The sequence below is a fragment of the Octodon degus genome, unplaced genomic scaffold, assembly GCF_000260255.1.
Source record: "Octodon degus isolate 3935 unplaced genomic scaffold, OctDeg1.0 scaffold00052, whole genome shotgun sequence".
Classification (NCBI taxonomy): Eukaryota; Metazoa; Chordata; class Mammalia; order Rodentia; family Octodontidae; genus Octodon; species Octodon degus.
In genome coordinates, this window is record NW_004524628.1 from 3526347 (window position 1) to 3547078 (window position 20732).

General features: G+C 41.3%; 1 protein-coding gene across 1 annotated transcript; it reads left to right on the forward strand.

The window, feature by feature from the left end:
• Positions 1–919: 919 nt before the first annotated feature.
• On the forward strand, positions 920–10431 carry LOC105742440 (zinc finger protein 501-like). The gene is made up of 5 exons (XM_023717327.1): positions 920–1163; positions 1924–2012; positions 4895–5000; positions 5489–5575; positions 9131–10431. Exons 1-5 carry the CDS (start codon positions 1145–1147, stop codon positions 10342–10344), a joined length of 1515 nt encoding a protein of 504 aa, XP_023573095.1. The 5' UTR covers positions 920–1144; the 3' UTR covers positions 10345–10431.
• Positions 10432–20732: the final 10301 nt, after the last annotated feature.

Genomic DNA, 20732 nt, shown 5'->3' on the forward strand with positions numbered 1-20732 from the left:
TGAGTCGTAGAAATTCTTTTTCATGTTGAGACCCAAATTCTGTTCCACAAAACTATCAGAGGCTCAGTTCTCTCTGTCCTGTTTGCCCTTCCTAAAGTGTTAACCTCATATACGTGGTCCACGGTGACTTCTTGTCTGTGATCCAGCCAGCAGGGAAGAAGGTGCCAAAGAAAAACTCTCCCTTCTCTCTAAGAAGCACTTGCGCTGTCAGCCCTTTGGCAAGAGGCAGGAATAACGAAAAATGCAGTCTGTTGAAGAAAGGGCAATTGGAATTTGTGGCTTCTATTCAGTGACATATTTATGATAACCAAATTTTCTTTCTTAAGAATATGAAGTGGACAACAAATTGACGATTTCATCGCGGGAAAGGAAGCATGAACACTCTGCGTTCCACTAAGTCCCAGAGCTCACGGGAAGGTGGAACCAACTTTTCAGGGTCTTGTCTCCCAGACAACAAGAGTACTTCACAGGTTTTTCTCGGGATCCGGCCATTTCTGTAACTGAAATTCCACCTTTCACATCTGCTTACTCTAAGGAAACTGAGGCAATCTCTGCCCCAGGCAAAACGGACCCAATTAATGCTGTGAGTCCGCGGAAAGGCAGGCACGGCCGCGGGGGATTATCCAAACATTTTTCTCTAAGAAGGAACAGAGCAGCTAAGATTTGCGTTGCCACGGGGGCCACCTTCAGGAATAACTGCGGCGGACAGCGACCGCTCCAGGTATGAGGCGATCAGCGTTCATCCTCGACACATGAGGATGCAGTTAAAGAGCCACGTGCAGACCACGGAGACGCGACTCCGGCAGGAGAACGCAAACTGACGGGCGTACCGCGGGGGCCGCTGGGAAGCAGCGCCCGGTGTGAGACGCGCCCTGCGGAGGATTCTGGGAATTGTAGTTCAGCTTCGAGATCGGCAGGCGCCTCTAGGGCCCCACCGGCTGCTACTTGCCATTGTCACTCGACCTGGGTCCTCCGTGTCGGTCCTGGGCTGGAGGAGGGCTAGGTGCAGTGCCGTAGGAGTCTGCGGGCCCCAAGGAGGGCGGCGGAGGGCCTAGGCGGGGGGCGCGGTCCCGGCCGCTCGGTGGACCCGAGCGGGCCTCCCCGGCCCTGGGAGGAGGAGGAGGAGGAGGAGGAGGGAGTCGCGATGGATGCTGGGGGCAGAGGTGAGGACCCCGCAGCGAGGCGGTCGCGGTGCCCGCGCGAGAGGAGCAGGGGAGAGAGGCTGCCCTCAGGCTGGGCGGGCAGGCGCGGGGGTCCAGCGTCGTGTCCTCCCGGAGAGGGCCCCGTCCTGCTGTTGGCTTCACGCCGCTGTTCGAGGGCAGCCCGCTGGTCTAGGGTGACGGATGCTCCGTGCCCCCCAAATCAATAGACCTGACAGCTTGGCTTTTGATCACGACTTCGTTTTTGTCCTTGTATGACGTTGGTAAGGCTGTACACCAGAAACTATTTGACGCGTTTCGCGGATGGGCAAAGCGAGGGCATGGGATTTGTTTAGAATCCTGGTTTTTTGCTGCTGTTGTGGGGCTTTTTGAAGAAGGGAGTGTCCACCATTCCATTGCGTTTCTGAAACAGCTAGCAATGCATGGAAAAGCCAGAATTCCCATTTTATTCTCTTTTATTCTTTGAGTGTGGAATACAAGGGAGACAAATCATAGTTTGAGGTACTGATTGACACACCGAGAGTATTATGAGTATGACGTTTTAGCGACTCAGCAGATAAGTGATAGAAATATGCATTTAGTTTGTGTGTCTGGATTCGCAGGAGTTTAAGGACAGAAGGAATTCGAGGTAGCCAGAGTCACCGCTATCTTATGTCAAAGACTTCTGCGATTGTTCTTTGGTCAGCTCTCTTGACTCTTAGAGGAGGTAGCTGGTTCCCAGAAGTTTCTCCTGGTTTACTGCAAGTCCTATCTCCATTTGTAGACTCACTTTCTGAGAGCTCAGCCCTTTTTGGTACTGAAAATGCAAAAGAAAATGGCCCGCCTGATGGTCTGCCCACCCCTGGGTCCCAGGTAAGTTTAGACTTCATTTTTTCCCTTCATTGTCAGTTCTTAGTGTGGATATATTTCCTTCCATTGCTAATAAAGACCTTGATTCTTAGGCCATTGGATTCATCCTGGTAACTAATGAGTGATGACTTCACAGGAAGTACTCCTCGCTTGACGAGACCTTTCCTCCTCAGCAGTGCTTCTCCACCCGCTGAGAGCTTGCTGCACACTTACTGACCTCCTGGTGTTGTCTGTGGTGGAGATGCAAAATGATGGCAGCTACTGGCCTTGTTCCAGGGAATTTCCTGAGGCAGTGAAATATGGACAAGTAACACAGTTAAACTGTGTGAAGATATGTATATCTCATATGAACAAATCATCAAAGGCCTAGAGGAGGTTTTCCATCATCTAGGTTATTTGGGAAAAGCTTGAGACAAAACCTTTGAAAGCTAGAGAGACTATGTAGGTGAAGAGAATACAGAAATATTCCAGCAGAGAACATGTCTTTGGCAAAGAAAAAAGAGTTGGAGATCATGGAGGGGTGTGGGGCACTGTGGCTGGGCTGGGACCCAAAGGGACAAGCCAGAGTACATGTGGTGTAGACAGATCACAGAACAATCTACACCAAATCTCATGTTGAAGGCAGCTGGGCCCCATGAAGGTTTTTAGAAGCTCAGCAAGATGAAATGTGGTGATTGATTGCAGACAGAATATTAGTAAAAGATGGCTGAGTAGGACCTGGCTGGGACCCAGAGAGGAACAGTCCCTTCGGGACAGGAGCTAGGATTACTCGTGCTGGGACCCAGAGAGGAACAGTCCCTTTGGGACAGGAGCTAGGATTACTCGTGCAAGTCAGGTCAGACCTCAGGGCATACAGGTGCTAATGATCCATTTTGAACCCTGGGAGAAAAGTGTCAGGATTGCTTTTGATCTATGTACCATCAATTTTAGAGGGACTAGTAGAGAGAGAGTCAGTAGTATCTGCTGCCAGTGTCTGGCTAGTCTGGCTTTGCTCTCCAGCCCTAGTACACGCGCTATTAAGTGAGTTTGATTGCTGAGGGAACTAAAGCTTGAAGGCACATCCAGCTAGTCTTGTGGTGTCAGAACTGTCTATGGAGGAAAGCCAAACACATTATATTGCTGGTGTCGATCCCTTCTTAGGCATACACATTTAAGGCACTATAAACTTGAGTATAGTGATCTCATATTTGAGGTGTGAAGGTAAAGAATGTATTTTGGAGAGCAGATTTCCAAAGTAGGCAGTTCTTTTAACTTTATTTAATTGTGTGCATTGCTTTATTGGTTATTGAGTGAGGAGTATATCATATACATTAGAATGCTGAATATAAATAATTAATTGATATATTTATATACAGTCACACAGCATATAAAGGCCTTTCAGGCAACAGTGGACATGTACAAGGGTTGTCCTGTACTGTTGTGTTGCCTAGTAATGTCATGTGTTCGTTAAGTGTGCTCTCCATGTTTGCCCCAGCCCTGCCTGATGATGCATTTCTCAGACCTTGTGTGCATCCATTGTTAAGTGAGACACAACTGCATGTCCAGGGGCCTGTGGCAATAGTGGTAGGTCAAAGAGGGGTAAGATTTACTCATTTGCCAGCAGCCCAGCGACTGTTTTATTCTATTTCAGTCCAATTGTAGTTGTAGAGAAATTATTTAAATAGATTAGAAAGAATTACGAGACATTTGTCCTGCCGGAAGTAAATAGATTCTTGTTCCCTCCTCCCATATGCTAGTAGACAAACTAAACTTTGTGCCTATCATATAGATCAAGATTAGGGTAAAGATTCCTATAGTGTTTTCAGTATTTGATACAATTCTGTTTGCTTCCCCTCTCCTGTTTCCCTGCACAACTTTTAAGATATATGTATTTTTAAATACACACATATATTCTTACTAATTCATTTCTTCCTTCACTGAGCTGTTCAATGAAGTTCTTGGAGGCCTTGCCTATGTCAGTTCTTCAGTAAGTGAAAACAGCTGGGCTCTGCTCTGTGGAGGTTACGCTCTGATGGAACAGACAGTTGTTAGTCATGAAGTCTCTTCCTTCCCCTCCATTTTTCTCCCAAAGGGAGAGATGGTAGAGGGTCTTACAGCTGGAGTTGAGGAATTCTTCCCCAAGGAGGAGAACCTGAGCTGAGGTTGGAGGTACACTTAGGATTCAAGTAACTGAGAGGCAGGGAAGTGAGGAGAACATTCAGGAACAGGAAGCAGCAGGTACCAAGCAGCACAAGGGAATGGGACATACATTTCAAACAGCTGAAAACGACTTCCAGCCAGACCACAGGGAATGGAGGAGGAGGAGTGCTCAAGGAAGCAGAGAGTAGATGAGGTGTCAGGTTCATGTGGGCCATTGTGAGAAACAAAAGAAGCATGTTAGGTACTTTGTAATAATTCAGGCTTCATTAAGTCCATATTCTGTGGGAAACACAGCAAAAATCTCAATTTTTATTATATATATAATATATACATCATATATATCATATGATTAACTCTGAAAGGCATGAACTTCTTATATTTAACATCCATACTATAAAGAAAATGTTTAATTTTTAATTATATTTTCTCCCTTTTCCAGTGGGTAGGCAGTAAGAAGTTCTACAGTTGTATAATCTTAATTTGTTGATGTGTAAGTGAAGAACATGGAAGCTTCAGGTTTGGCTTTCCATCCTGCTTGCAGGTAGTACGCAGCCCTGCTGCATGGAGAGGGAGAGCACAGACAACACACAGGCCAGAGAATCTGACCGTGGGCAGAACCGACAGAGTCGTTTTGTTTCACCTTCCATGCTTCCTGTCTTCCTTGTCCTGTGCTGTCTGTTTTACTTCTTCCCAGAGACCGCTAGAAGAAGGCCCTTTGGTGAGCACCATTGTGCTGTGTTTTTCAGAAACCTTTGGTGATCAGGGATATGGCTGCGGCTCTCAGCCAGTGGGGACAGCTGGACCCTCCTCAGGGAGATGTGCCTGGGAAGCCTAGGAATCTGGTCTTGCTGGGTAAGAATGGTGCCCCTGTCCCCTGAGAATGTCATCAGTGTGGTACCTTTGCTTCCTCAGTTGCTATGCCATCTGAAGTACTTAGATTCAAGATTCCTATTTTCTGTAAGGCCTGAGACAGGCAGTTTCTGCTTTTTATTTCAAGATACTCTTTAGTACTTCTTGAGCGAGAAAGGCAGGTAGAGTAGCAATGGGCACCTTTGTCATAGCATCCTTCTCTGTTCGTTGGCCAAGGATGTCAAAACACAGTTGTAGTAAAAACTATTCTTAAAGGAATAGTTGCTTCTTCTCTCAACTGGGAGAGGTAAAAATTAGTGAATTGGTTGTTTGGAGCTCAAATACACACCGTATCACCCTTCCTGCCTTCTTTTGAACACATCTGGGAAGAAATCAAGAACTGACGTCTGTCTCTCATGCTGTCTTCTCTTAAGACCAGGGAGCTAGCACCACATTCTTTACCAGATTCCTGTTGTTTTCCCCATGAACAGGCCTTCCAATTTCCAAGCCTGATGTAATCTCTCATTTGGCACATGAAGAAGAGCTGGAGGGAGAAGTCTCAAAAGCAGCCAGTTCAGGTGAGTGAGCATTGGGGATGGTGAAAATAAATCCTACATGGCTGTGACTGTGCTGGTGGAGAAGCCTTTCTAGATTTCACAGACTCCTGGAAACAAGGAAGCAGAGTGCAGTCTGTCCTGGGCTTCACTCCACTTCTGTGGTTGATGATCTCTTTATGAAATTAGAAGATTATTTTTTGTAAGTAACTTTATACCCTTCAAACCATTTCTTTTTCCAAATAAGATGAAATGAAACCAATATCTTAATAGTTGCTAATAATTTGCTTGAATAAAAGACTCTAAAACAGGCTTTTTCACATAGGCTAGTTAATCTCTGTAGGATAAGTACTATATTTTGAGTCTTAGACGAATGACTGTAAATTGACCCTTAGGTTTTCCCTCTCCAGCCAGAGACAGCATAGCAGAGCATGTGGTTAAGAATTCAAACTTTAGAATCAGTCTCCCTAGGTTGCAGGTCTGCCTTAGCTACTCACTAGCTCTGTTGCCTTTAACAAGTGACTTATCTTCCCTTTCTCTCAGATTCTGCAGCTATAATACGGGAATAATGGTGACTCCTAACTCGGAGTTATGTTCAGGATCTAATGGCATAATTAAAGAATGTTGTTTAGAATAGAATGGTATTAATTAAATATCAGGAGCTTTTCTTTGGAAAGATGTCATAGATTTGACCCTATTCTGTCAACTGGATTACTGCAATAGACTCCAGCAAATCATACTTTCTTCTGTTAGATCTTTATATAACAGAGACAGCATCGTTAGAATTCCTAAACTCCCCAGTTAATAGCTTACTCTGCCAGTACTGGGTTTGTTTTTTTTGTTGTTGTTGTTGTTTTTGCTATTTAATTTCAAAGTCTTTCTTAGGCTACCTGCCTAAACTTTTTGCCTTCTCTATTCTTCAGCTTGAAACTTAGCACTAGATAGTCAAATTCTTTAGTCCCTACTTCCCATATGTTCTTCCCAGATATTTGGAAGTTTAATTTGTCATTCCTTTTAGCTGGAGGGCAGTTTACCTTTAATCTTGTCTATCTATTTAATCCTTAAATCCTAGGTATTTCCTTGAGTATGATGCAGTTTATGACATTGTGTTGTACTGATTCATTTCACTAGAAAAATGCTCAAATATGAAAGGCCATCTTTATTCAATGTCTGTATTAGATATCCATTTTCTGTTGTTACAACCAAAGTCTCAGATGAGACTTAATGCTTTTTTTTTAAAAAGTTTCATTTAGCACACAGTTTTTTTTTTATTGAGAAATAAGTATGAATGAGACAGTTTCACAGCTGATTAATAGAACAGTTTTGATAGTCAATACACTGTACATTGTTATCTTCTTAGTGGTTATCCATAGTACAAGAAGCAGACAGGATATTCTGTCCAAACACTGTTAGTACACCTCTTTCTTCTCATTGAATTAAACAAAAGTAGCTGTAAATTTATCCTAACTATTTTGTATATATAAATACAAAATGATCTTTCCTTTGTATCTCTTTTTTTATTTTTTTTATTTTAATTTTATTTTTTTTGTCCTGTCAGAGGTAGCACACAGTTCTATAATGTTAAGTGAAATAAATCAGAAATACAAGTTCAGATATCACATGATTTCTCTTATATGAGAACACATCCACATAAAGAGCAAAACAGAAGAGAGATAAGATGTAGGAAGAAATCTAAATACTTCCCCAAATTATATATCCTATTGTTTAAAAAATTTTATATATGCTAATTAGTTTCATTTATACTATTAATTATATTACTTCATTGAAATGAAAGTTTTGTGTTATTATGTGTTTGTTTCTTTTTTATAAGAATATTTCTGGTTTATGTCTTGTATCCTGAATAACTGCTTTGAAGATAAACATACAGAATATTGACTATTGTTATTCTCTTGAATACTGTTGCAATTTTTTTTCATAAATTAAGAAAATAAAAAACAGGGTTGGGAGATAGCTCAGTGTTTGCCTGGCAAGCACAGGGTCCTGAGTTCAATTTCTGGTATTGCCAAAAAAAAAAAAAGTAAAAAGCAAAACCCTGAAGCATGGCCCCTGTATCTGCTCAGTGCTGGTGTGGGTCCCCTTTGCTCAGATGGTCATATAGAGAAGATATTCTGCTCAGTTGGTGGCCACACTTTATAACAACCCTCTCTCGCAAGAACTCATTCCTTGAGACCAGTGTGGATCCTTTGCAAGGGTAGTCCCTCTGTGCCTCGTACATTCCATTAGGCCCAACCTTTAAAGGTTCCACTGTCTTGACACTGCCATATTAGGTCACCAGGCTTGCATCATGTGCTGCAAACCAAACCATAGCAGCTTCTGAGCCTGAAAGTATGCAGGTGTTTTTAGAAGTCGAAGTTTTCTCCCTAAACTCTTACCAGGAAGTAATGACCTTAAGATACATCGGTACTATAACAGCTTGGGGACAGTCTGAGAACATGGAGCTTGATCTTTGTCTCCCAGCATGCTGCTCTTTTCTCTTTTTTTCTTCTTCTGCTTCAGTTTTTAATTGATTCTACTCTATTCTTTCCAGTTCGCTGGATATGGGGGCATGATAAACAATCAATGATTAATTTCTTCCTAATCACTAAGCTTTATGATAATTGGAATTTGTAGATTCAGGTCACATTGAATCAAACATCTAGAATTTATGTCTCATCTTGAGACTGGCAACAGTCTCAAGGTGGTACTGGGGGCCTTTGTCCTAGATTATATTCTTGGCCTTTTTTTATTGATTGATTGATTGGTTGGTTGACTAATCAATTGTTCAACTGATAAAGGGTCTCATTGAGTTGCTAAGTTGCCCAGGTTGGTCTTGAACCAAAAATCATCATGCCTCAGGCCTCCAGAGTGCCAAGATTACAGGTGTGTGCTACCATGCCTGGCTAGAAGAGTGGTTTTGAAAAACTAGTCTCTTAGTAATTAGGGTGTAATAAAGGGGGAAAGAGAATAATGGGAAGGAGATGAGCCAAAGAAAGTCTTTTGTGGGGCCTGCTGTGAGAGGTTTGGTGAGCTTGGCATAGTGGGCAATTCCTACTGTTTCTGATCCCAGGCCTAACTCTTCCAGACCCTGTGTTTTCTAAGCCATTTCTCTAAACCACCCCTGCTGAATCTTGCTGTGTTACGCTTTTCTGTTTCCTATTCTGATGTCTAGAGGAATGTTGAGTGCCTGCTTATGCTCTCCCTTTATGCATCAATATTTCTTTCCTAGTCACATTTCTGTTCTTATATCTCATAAGATTACAAGGTCATTTTTGAGGGCAATAAAATTCTGTTTCCTATAAGCACTATTTTCTGTAGTTTTTTTTTTTAATATTTATTTATTACATTTATTTATTGTGTGTGTGTGTGGCCAGCTCAGCCCCCCAGGGGGCGGGTCTGGCTGGCATGTGGTGCTGGGGATCGAACCGCGGTCCCTGTGCTTTGCCAAGCTTGTTTCAAGTAGGTGCTTTAGACCACTGAGCCATCTCTCCAGCCCCAGTTTGTTTTTTTGTTTTTTTTTTTAATGACAGTTATTTTTTCTCAATGTTGGAAATGATACTTGTATAATTTTCCTTCTTCCAGACTGGGAGACAGTACCAGAAAGTATAGAACTAACTGCAGAGAAGGATTATTCTGAAGAATCAGCCCCTGGGGTGTTAATGGAAAGATTTCCAAAGGAAGGTTCCAGTGAATGTGAGGACTCTTTAAAGAATCAGCAAGAAAACCATGAAAAACATCTAATTGAAGAAGTTGTCACTCACAAGAAACTTCCTGGGGAGAAAAGTTACCAATGTGGTGAACTCAGAAGAAATTTTAATCGGAGGTCATTACTTGTTCAGCAACAGAGAGAGAGATTTCGTAGTTGTGATTCATTTAAAAAGAATTTAAACCAAAATTCAGAAATAATTAGACATGAGAGACTTTGTGCAGGAAAGAAACCTTGGAAGTGCAATGAATGTGAAAAGGCCTTCAGTTACTACTCGGCTTTTGTCTTGCATCAGAGAATTCACACTGGAGAAAAACCCTATAAATGTAATGAATGTGGGAAAGCCTTCAGCCAGAGCATACACCTTACTCTACACCAGAGAATTCACACTGGAGAGAAGCCCTATGAATGTCATGAGTGTGGGAAAGCCTTCAGTCATCGCTCAGCCCTTATTCGACATCATATAATTCATACTGGGGAGAAGCCTTATGAGTGCAATGAATGTGGGAAGGCCTTCAATCAGAGTTCATACCTCACACAGCATCAGCGGATTCATACTGGAGAAAAACCTTATGAGTGTAATGAATGTGGGAAAGCCTTCAGCCAAAGCACATTCCTTACTCAGCATCAGGTCATTCACACTGGAGAGAAACCTTACAAGTGTAACGAATGTGGTAAAGCCTTTAGTGACCGTTCAGGCCTTATTCAGCACCAGAGAACTCATACTGGGGAGAGGCCTTATGAATGCAATGAATGTGGGAAAGCTTTTGGCTACTGTTCAGCTCTGACTCAACACCAGAGAACTCACACTGGGGAGAAACCCTATAAATGCAATGATTGTGCAAAGGCTTTCAGTGACCGTTCAGCCCTCATCCGTCATCAGAGAACACACACTGGAGAGAAACCTTACAAGTGTAAGGACTGTGGGAAAGCTTTCAGCCAGAGTTCATCGCTCACAAAACATCAGAAAACTCACACTGGTGAGAAACCCTATACATGTAAGGAATGTGGAAAAGCCTTCAGCCAGAGTTCATCCCTTTCTCAACATCAGAAAATTCATGCTGGAGGGAAAATCAAGGAATATGGCTAAGCCTTTAGTGAGCATTCAGCCTTTGTACAACATAAGAGAATTCATACTAAATAAGTGGCACATTCAGAATATCATCGTAGAATATTTACCATATATACTATGAGAACTACAAAGAAAGTTAAGATTGTCACTTAAAAGTTATTCAATCATTATGTGGGTCTTACTTAGACTGTAAAAGAAAGGTTTTCCTTTTAAAAAAAAAATGTTCTAATGGAGGACATTGTAAATTTCCCTGGGGAAAGAGGAAATTTATTTCAAACAGCATAATGTGTGTGTAGGTAACCAAATCCTTGAGAGAAATAGGATGTGCATGATGGAAAGAGGACTTACTGGCTGGATTTGGTCATCTTATGCTGAGTACATAAGCTTATAATGAGGCAAGTGATTCTTGCAGGGAAATTGAAGATATAGAAATAAGAGATTGAAAATTCCTAACAAGTTTGTCCAGATTCAGGAATAGTGGAGAAATAGAATTTGTCCTTCACCCTTAATTATAGGACATAAAAGAGACAAATGGAAAGGATAGACTTAAAGAATTGGGAGAGAGACTCCAAGAAGTGCTGTTTCAGATAATTACTCAACTGCATTCACTTCACAACCAGCAAGACATTAGATTTGTTGGTCAGTTGTGGTTTCTGTCAAGGCAGCTTTGCTAGGAAGCTAACAGCCTAGAGAGGGAAAGTAGAGGTGACAGTTTGAGGTGTTCATTTTGTTTTAAGCTATCTGAATATACTGAGAATATTTATAAAGATTTACCTCAGTCCTATGTAGATTATACCTTAGATTTTTTTTAATACCATAGTAAAATTGAATTGTAGCTTTACACTGACATTATATATTAGATTGTGAGAAACTTGAAAAGACTTTGGAATTTTTGCCTTTTGTCATTTTACCTATAGAGGCTGATAACATTTTTATGTGTATATATTTTTGATTGAAACTTCAAAAGTTATTACTGGAAATAGTACTGAGTGTACTGTTTTAAATTTTTTGAAGTTTTGCTATGATCTGTGTTGGTGTTATGGGAGGATTTTTTTTTTAGTGTATTTCCTTTTTTGTATATTTTTCTTTGAAATTTATTGAGCTTCTATCTGTAAGTTTTCATCTTCTGCCAAATTTCAATTTTTAGACCATCATTTCTTCAATTTTCAGCCCACTTTTCCCCATCCCATTTTTCTCTGGACTCTGGTGACAGAACTGTCCAACTCTTGATTTCAGTCTTACAAGTTTCAGAGCCTTCATTCATTTTTTTTTTCATTGTATTTTTGTGTTCATTTGCTTGATCTACTACAGCAAAATCCCATAGACTTGAGAGGCTCTATAAATGTATTTCTAATAGTCCTAGAGGTTGGGGAGTCTGACATCAGGGTGCCCTCTGACTCAATTTCTGGTTAGGATTGTTTTCCTAGTTTTCTGATGGCTATGTGTACTGATCACTTCTTGGTGTGTCTTCACGTGGATTTTCTTTAGTCCATATATAGGGAAAGAGAAAGAGTTATTGCCCTTTTCTTACTGGACCACTATTCCTATTGGATTTGGACCCTACATTTATGACCTCATGTACCTTAATTACCTCCTAAAGACCTGGTCTCCAAATATAGCTACACTGGGGATTAGACCTTCAACATGAATTTTAGTGAGATACAATTCAGTCCATAGCATCTTACCTCTGCCAAGATTCATACCCATTCATGAAAAATGTATCCATTTCTTCCTAACAACCTCCAGAATCTTAACTCATTTCAACATCAACCATGAAATCCAGAGTCCAAAATTTCATCCAAATGTCAACCAAATGTGTGAGAGAGAGAAGATACAGTTCATCCTGAGGCACAGTTCTTCTCCAGCTGTGAACCTGTGAAACCACTGTATGCTCTTCCAAAATCAGTGATGAGCCTGGCATAGATTATAGACATGCTCATACCAAAGGAGAGAAATTGGAAAGAGAATGGATGTTGCCCCCAAACAAGCCTAAAGCCTAGCCAGCCAAATTCTATTAGATCTTAAGATTTTAAAATGATTCCCTTTGGTTTGATATGCTGTCTGTGGCACCACTGGGTCTGCAGTCCTTCTTCAGACTCTAGCTCTGCCAGGTGGCACCACCTCCAGGGCTCTACAGGGTGGATTAGTCTCTGAGGTTCCAGTTGAAGGTTGTCTGGCTTGTTGAAAGAAAGGTAAAGTGTCTGGGTAAGGCCATAAGCCACACTGTGATCTGTCATTAAATGATTGTTCAACCACATCCCTAGTGCTTTCTTCATAGTTTTCTCTTTTAGCTATATGAATAGAATTTTTCAAATGTTTTTAAGTTCCACTTCCTTGTGGTTTGACATTCCATCCATCATTCATCTTGCTACAGAATCTCACCATAACCAAAAAACATCAAAGCTACACCTGCAGTACAGTGATTAGAAATTTCTTCTGTTAAATACTTAATTTCATCCAAGTTTTGCCTTTTTAAAAATTTTTATATTGCATCAAAACACAATTCGAGAAAATCTTGGTCTTACCACCCTCCCCATGCGTGGATGACTTACACCCTGGTATCCACAACTTCCAGTCTCTCCTATAGTGTTTTGTAAGTCCAGGCATGTTCAAGTCAGATTTGGAATTGGAATGATAGAAGATCCAGTCACAGATCTCCCCATGTGTTCTTTGAATAAGTAATCTTTCATATTTCTCCTTCCTCTTGATTGTCCATCCACTCACAGGCTGACTTGGGAACTGGACCATGATCAAAGGGCTTGCCAGCTGGGCTCCTCCCCGTGTGGGCTCACAGGTGTACCTTGAAGGAGCACTCTTTGTACAAGTTTTAAGTATTGGTGGCCATCATTTTCTGGGCCATGACCCTGTTCCCCTCTTTGGCTTGGGCTTCTCTGGCAGCAGGAACCAGGTAACATGAGCTCTTGGTAATGAATCATTGGGACAGGTGGCTGCATTTGATCGGGCAGGAAGGATGGGTAGCTGGGTTCCAGATGCGTATGGAGGCCTGGAGGAAGCAACAAGGCATGGTGACAGTTGCTGGTGCTCAGCAGTTACTCAGGACCTAGGGTCAGGTGAGTCCTGCTCAGGAGTTGCCGCCCCAGGGAGAAGCCATGTGCAGTGGACCAAGTTTTGCCTTTTTCAGAATACTAGAGTACAGATCAGACACATTCCTTGCAACTTGGTAAGCATCCTCTTTCTAGTACCAGTACATGTTCTTCACTACCATCTAAGTCACACCAGAAAGCCTTTAAATGTTGTATGTCTAGCATTCACCTCAAAGCTCTCTAATCTCTACTGAGGAGGACCCAGTTCCAAGGCTTTGGAACACATTGTTAGGTATTTTTCTTACAGCAGGACCCCACTGTCCAGGACCAAAATCAATCTTCTCAGGTTATCATAACACAGTAACATACACTAGGTGACAAAAACGATAGAAATTTATTTCTCACAGTTCTAGAGGCTACAAATCCAAAGTCAAGTCCAACAGGATGCAGTTCATGGTATGGGTGCTCTCCCTTACTTATAAACATTTGCCTTTTACTGTGTTCTCATGTGGCCTTAGTCATTTGTATGGAGAGAGAGCTGTCTTCCTCTTACAAGGCCACCAACCCTGTTGGATGAAGACCCCAAATTTACAACTGATTTTAACCTTAATTTCCTCCTATTAGCCCATCTCCAAATACTGTCACATTGGAGGTTTTGGGGGGTGGGGGACATAGTTCAGCCCACAGCACTATTATCTGTTGTTCACATTGTATACTTCTATTCTGTTTTTAATTTCACAGAAGATTCCTCTTTCTGTGTTGACTTTTGTGCTGTTAAGTCAGCCATTTCATTTTTCAGTTCATTTCTGAGTTTCATTTCAGTTTTGTATTTTTCAGTTCCATTTTATTTATTTTGAGACTTTATTTTTTTAAAAAATTGTGCCCTAGGACCGGCCAAATAGCTCAGCAGATTAAAGCGCCTGCAAGCGGGCACTGGGGCCAGGGGTTCGATCCCCTGGCCTGCTGTGCCAGCTCTGCCCCCAGGGGGCGGTGCTGAGACAGACTGGGCGTGGTGGTGCGCACCTCTAATCCCAGCTCTTGGGAGGCTGTAAACAGGCAGATCACTATGAGGCCGTTCTAGTAGTGAGACCCTGAACATCCTGTAGACCCTTCCCTAAAAAATACAAAACTCCAAAAATCTTGTGCCCTGAAGTCCCAACATGTGTGTCATCTCTGCTGGCATCTGTGGGTTATTGTCACTCAACTTGAGATTTTCTTGGTTCTTTGTGTGATTAGTGATTTTATATTGAAATCTAGACATTTGGAGTGTTGCAAGGCTCCATATACTACACAAGTCTTCTACTGTGGGAGGCCTCTTCAACACTATTAGTGGAGAAGGAGAGGTGCTGCATCGTTACTTAAATTGGTGTTAAAAGTCCAGTTCTATCATGGGCCTCTGTTGACCTCTGGGTTGGGGTCTTCAGAACTACTGGACAGGAGTGGGATTGATAGTTCTCCGCTAGGCTTTCACGGATTCCACTCTGGCTAGAAGAGATGTGAATGTCTCGTGAGTGCTCCCCCACGTGGCCTCCACCGAGTGGGTTTGGGGTGGTCACATGACTATGGGCATTGGTATAAATCCTGACTGTCCATGGGGCCTTCATTGACCCCTGTAATGATAGGGAGAGAAGTCTGTCTGGGCAGAGTTGGAAGCCGAGTCTCCCCATGTGGTCTCCATTGACATTGCAGAGTGAGAAGGAGGCAGGCATGGGGTGTGATGGCCTGCCTGTCCCCAAGGCCACCTCTGCTGCCACCCTAGGGTGAGTGGAAAGTTGAACCCATTCCAACCTAATAAGAGAGGAAGTGGAGTCTCCCCATCCAAATCTTTTTGGTTGGAATAAGGATACAGATTTTTTTTTTTTCTGTAGAAAGAGTAGGCTCTCCCCCCCCCCCGGCACCATCACAAAAATAGGTTTTTCTTATGTCTTTTAAACATCAATGTATGTTGGTATCCCTGGATTGCCAGCTGCTCCAGATAGCAACCTGGGACAGGGAGGCAAAAAGAAGTCCCAGGAAACTCTGGCATTCCTCAGGTTCCTAGGTGCCTAGCCAGTGTGTTCTCTTCACCTTTTACAACCTCCTTATGCTTCCTTTATATATAATTTCAGGAGAAAGTACTTGGCATCCTTGTATTTGACACTAGTGGCTGATCACGCTGTGCAGAGTATAGCCCGAGGTGTGTGCCAAACAGCAGAGGTTACTTGTAGCCGCCTGGAAGTGAGTGCTGAAGGGACTGGACACTGGCCCTCAAAGACAAGATGCCTCCTGATAGGGAAAAGCTATAACATGCTTCGTCTAGCTCGGTGACAGCCATACTGTTTAAGTTGGGGAAACTCCAATGTTTAATTGTGGACTTCAAACTTCAGAATGATAGATATGACTAAGAATGTAAACCATAGTGGTTTTATTTGTATCTTTGTTCCAAGGACATGGGAAAAAAACTGGAAAATTTAATTTCCAAATTTGGAATGTTTTGCAATTATTATCTATCTGTGGCTATTTTAACTTATATGTAATGTGATATAGAAAATCAACAAAATAAAGGAAAATAAGTGAGATTTGGGACAAGTCACCTCATTCTTTCAAATGTTTCCTCATGTATGTTTTTAAAAATGTGATACCTACTTGAGGTAGTGAATAGAATTAGGTAGAAAATGGATGCAAATATGATTTATAAGCTATCAAGTGCTCTACAACTATTAAGTGTTTAGTCATTTATATGACTGATGTCGACCATGTGTGATTTATGATGGTGTAGCTCAATAAAAGTGACTGTGACTATAACGGAATAAGTCTTTTTATGTTTTTAGTAGGTTTCCATAATAGTGGCGAAGTGTGTATCCTTTATAGTAAGCATAGTTTCCTTTATTAATATGGTAAGTTACACTGACATTTTTTAATATGGAAGAGTCCATGCGTCCCTGGGATTTACCCAATATAGTGACTTTTCACATCTTTGAAAGAGTTTTAAATCCTTTCCTGTTTAGTTGCGTTCATTTCTTAAACTGGGATTGTCATATGTATAGAGTGTGTTTTGGTTTTAGGGGCTAATCAGATTTTTCTGTTTCTTCTTGCAAGTTTTCATTAGGTTCTGTGGGGGACCACAAACTGTAAATTGAGTCTAGAGGACTTCCAAGCCATCTTTGTCCTGCCCTTTGAGCCATACTTGACCGTGAAAACTCTCTACTATTTTCTGGTCACAGTGACTGCTGTTGTGCACACAGGGCAAGGTAAGACCTGATGGGCTGACAAGGAACCTGGGGGAAACTACAGTGTCTTGATTGCCTCCTGCCCTGTCCTGGCAAGAAAGCTTTGTTCTTCCTGGCCCACCATAGTCTCCATTACTGTTCCTAGAAACACTACCCTTCACAAATTATCCTTGACATTGATGTAATCAAGAAGTATTGAGGATGTGGCCTTTTGTTCCCTGAGAAATGGTCATCCCGGATCCTTGCTATGCTATTGTACACTACTACTGCTATCAGTAAGGTTCTTCTTAAAAAATTGTGCTTTCGTTTTTTTGAGATAGGGTCTTACTACGTAGTCTATGCTGGCCTTAAACTCACAGCAATCCTATTACCTTAATCTCCCAAGTGCTGGGATTACATGCAAGCCCACCCATACCCAGTTAAAATTTATAAATTTTGTCATCAAGCTGCCAATATGTTTTTGTTTTCCTTTTTGGCTATAGCTGTATCCTTTTCATCTTTCCTGATATTATCTCTTTATATCATCTTTTTCTCTTGATTCTGTTTCCAGAAGCTTGTTGATTACACTTGACACTAGACTTAAAATAACTAACGCTTTGGACTTTTATAAAATAACTTATAAAAGTTTACTTTACATACAGGGGCCAGGGAGATGGCTCAGTAGAACAAGCACTTGCCTGGCAAGCACAAGGGCCTGAGTTCAATCCCTGGTTCCGCCAAAAAAACAAACCAAAAAATATATACAATTAAATTCATCCACTTAGTGTTCAATAAGCTTGGCAAAGGTAATACCTGTACTTCTATTACTGCTGTTTCTCCTCTTCCTCTTTTGTCTTCTCCTATTCTTTTTTTTCCAAAATTTTATTGAAATAATTGTACATTGCATTAGTGAATTTTTGTGTGTGTGGTACCGGGGATTGAACTCAGGACCCTGCGCTTGCCAGGCAAGTGCTTATTCTACTGAGCTATCTCCCCAACCCACTGTCTTCTCCTATTCTTCCTCTTCCTCCTCTTCCTTATCCTTTTCTTCCTTCTTCCTATGCCTATCCCCTTTCTTCTTTTCCTCCCTCCCTCCTTTTCACCCTGCTTTCTTTTTCTCTTCCTTCTATAAAGTTCTGCAATTTTTAAGAGCTATGTAGATTTAGGGGCTGGGGAGACAGCTCAGGGGCATAAGCACTGTCTGGCAAGCACAAGGTCTAGAGTTTAATCCTCGGTACAAAAAAAAAAGCTATGTATATTTATATAACCATCAGAGTAATCCAGATACAGTAAACTTCCATTGTACTAAAAATTTTCTTTGGGCTGCTTGTCCTTTTTAGACTGGCTTTTTTCCCCATTGAGTATAATGGCTTCAAGATTAATTCATGTTGTGTATATTATTTAAACCTTTTCATTTTATACCTCACAATATTTTCATCTACCCACTCAGTAAAAGACATTTGGGTTTTTAACTTTGGTGATTATAAATAAAACTAGTTCTGATCGTGGGCCTGGTGGTACATGCCTGTAATTCCAGAACTTGGGAGACTGAGGCAGGCACATCGTCATGGGTTTGAGGCTAACCTAGGCTACGTAGTGAGTTCAAGTCAGCCTGAATGACATAGCAAGACTCTTCTCTCAAAAAGCAAAACCCAAAAAATCCTAGCTAGTATAAACATTGGCATGTAAAATTTTGAGTGCACGTATTTTTAAAATTTCTGTCATGTAGATACCTGGGAGTGAAATGACTAGGTCATACAATAAATGGGTGTTGTCTTCGTAAGACAGGCCTGAGCCATTTTCCATAGTGGCTGTGTAATTTTGTGATACCACCCGCAGTCTTCGAGAGATGTAGTTGTTCCATATCCTACCAGCAATTCAAAATATGAATCGCTATTCACATTTTATTCATCCTAAAATAGTTGGCGGCGGTGTCTCATGACCTCATTTAGTATTTCCTTAATTATTAATAATGCTCACACATTTGATGTTTATTGACCCACTTTCATCTTCTTTGATGAAGGATCTGTTCAAATCTTTAGCCACTTTTGAGATTGTGTAGTTGCATGACTTGTGGCTTTTTATTTCTTTTTGTTCCTTTTTATTTCCGTATCTTTTCGAGAGCAGAAGTTTCAAATTTTAGTGAAATCCAATTGAGTAATTTTTCCTTTTATGGGCCATACTTTGGTGTCATGTCAAAGAACTCCATCCCTAACTAAAGTTTAGGAAACTTTTCCCTACTAGTCTAATAATTTTTACATTTTACATCTAAGAACCATTTTTCTCCAAGGTCTTTTTTTATTTTTGTACCGGAGATCGAACTTAGAACCTTGCATTTGCCAGGCAGGCACTTGTACTGCTGAGCTATCTCCCTGGCCCTCTAAGGTCCATTTTTAGTTTTTGTGCAAGGTATGAAATACAGGTCTAGGGGTTTTTTTCCATAATTTTATTGAGAAATAATTGGCAATGAGACAGTTTCAAATCAAATTAGTAGGATAGTTTCAATAATTAACACATTATATACTGTCTTCCTAGTGGTTATTTGTTGTACAAGATGCAGACATGATATCCTATTTACAAACAATATTAGTAGATTCTTTTGTAAAAAATTCTGTTCCAGATTTTCCAGCATCACTTGTAAGAAAAAAATATCCTTTCTGCATTGAATTGCCTTTGTAGATTTATCAGTAGTCAAAGGGTCACATTTGTAGGTCCCATTTCTGGATTTTCTGTTCAGTTCCATTGGTCGGTATAGCTATCCTTTTGCTAAAACTACACTTTCCTTGGTTACTGTAGCTTTATAGCTAGTTTTAATATTAGGCAATATAAATTCTCCAAATTTATTTCTGTTCTAACTTATGTTTCTGCTGTTGTACATATATTGTGTCAAGTTTTATTCTATTTCTTGAGATTAGTCATTATCTGAATGCAAGATGGGTTGTTTTTTCTGGTGATCTTGTTTTATCATTATTCAATGACCTTCTCAGACCTAAGAGGATTTTATAACAAATTTATTGAAATACAGTTCCATACCATAAAATTTGCCCATTAAAAATGTACAATTCAGTGATTTTAGTGTATTCACACAGTTGTGCAGCCGAAACCATAATGAAGTTGAGACCATCTTCATGCCCCTCTAGCAGAAATGCCAGCTATGGCCTCTGCCATGGCCTCAGTGCCTGTCCATCCCCGTCCACATGCTGAAATCCTCACCCACCCCCATGTGATGGCAGTAGGACGTAGAGCCTTGGGGCAGTGACCTGGTCATGAGGGCATCACCCTTGTGCGTAGGATTAGTGTCCTTGTAAAAGAGGCCCCAAAGATGAGATTCCTTATCCTTTCTACCCAGTTAAGACAAAATGGAAGGAGTCCTTATGAAGAGCGGAGCTTCTCCAAAACCTAGCCCTGCTGCCCCCTTGATCTCGGACATCCCAGTCTCTAGAGCTGCGAGAAGGAAATTCTGTTGTTCATAGACAACAATAACTCTGGTTATGGAGTGATTTCTGTGATCAGAATTATGGAAAGGAGGGCCAGGGAGATAGCTCAGTGGACTAAGTTCCTGCCTAGGCAAGCACAGGGACTGAGATTCGACCCCCAGTATCACGTGCCGTGCCGGTCCCACCCCTGGGCGCACTGAGCCGGTGATGGAGTCCAGGCATCACGCCTGTAATCCCAGTGCTGAGGAGGCTGAAAACAGGAGGATCACTACAAGTCCAAGCCACATAGTGAGACCCTGTACAAAATACATATTTTTTTTAAAAAAGAAAAGAAACAGAATTGTGGAAAGAATTACATTTGTGAACTATGGCACCACTGTCCTCAGTAGCTTATAATTTAGTAGCTTATAAATGACAGCCTAGACAGGGCAAGATGACTCCATAGCCCTTTTATTACCCCAGAATCAGACAACCACTACTCTATACAGAGTATAGAGTAGATTTTTATACATTTGCCTGTTCAGACGTTTCACAGAAATGGAATTGCACAGTCTGTGGATTGGCCTCCTTTCCTTAGCATCATGTTCTCACAAGGTTCATCTATGCTATAGAATTTATCAGCACCTCCTTTTTCTTTTTTTTTCCTCTTTTCAAAGTTTTATTGATAAACATATAGCAATGAGACAGTTTCAAATCAAATCGGAAGTACAGTTTCAACAAATAATACACTGCATATA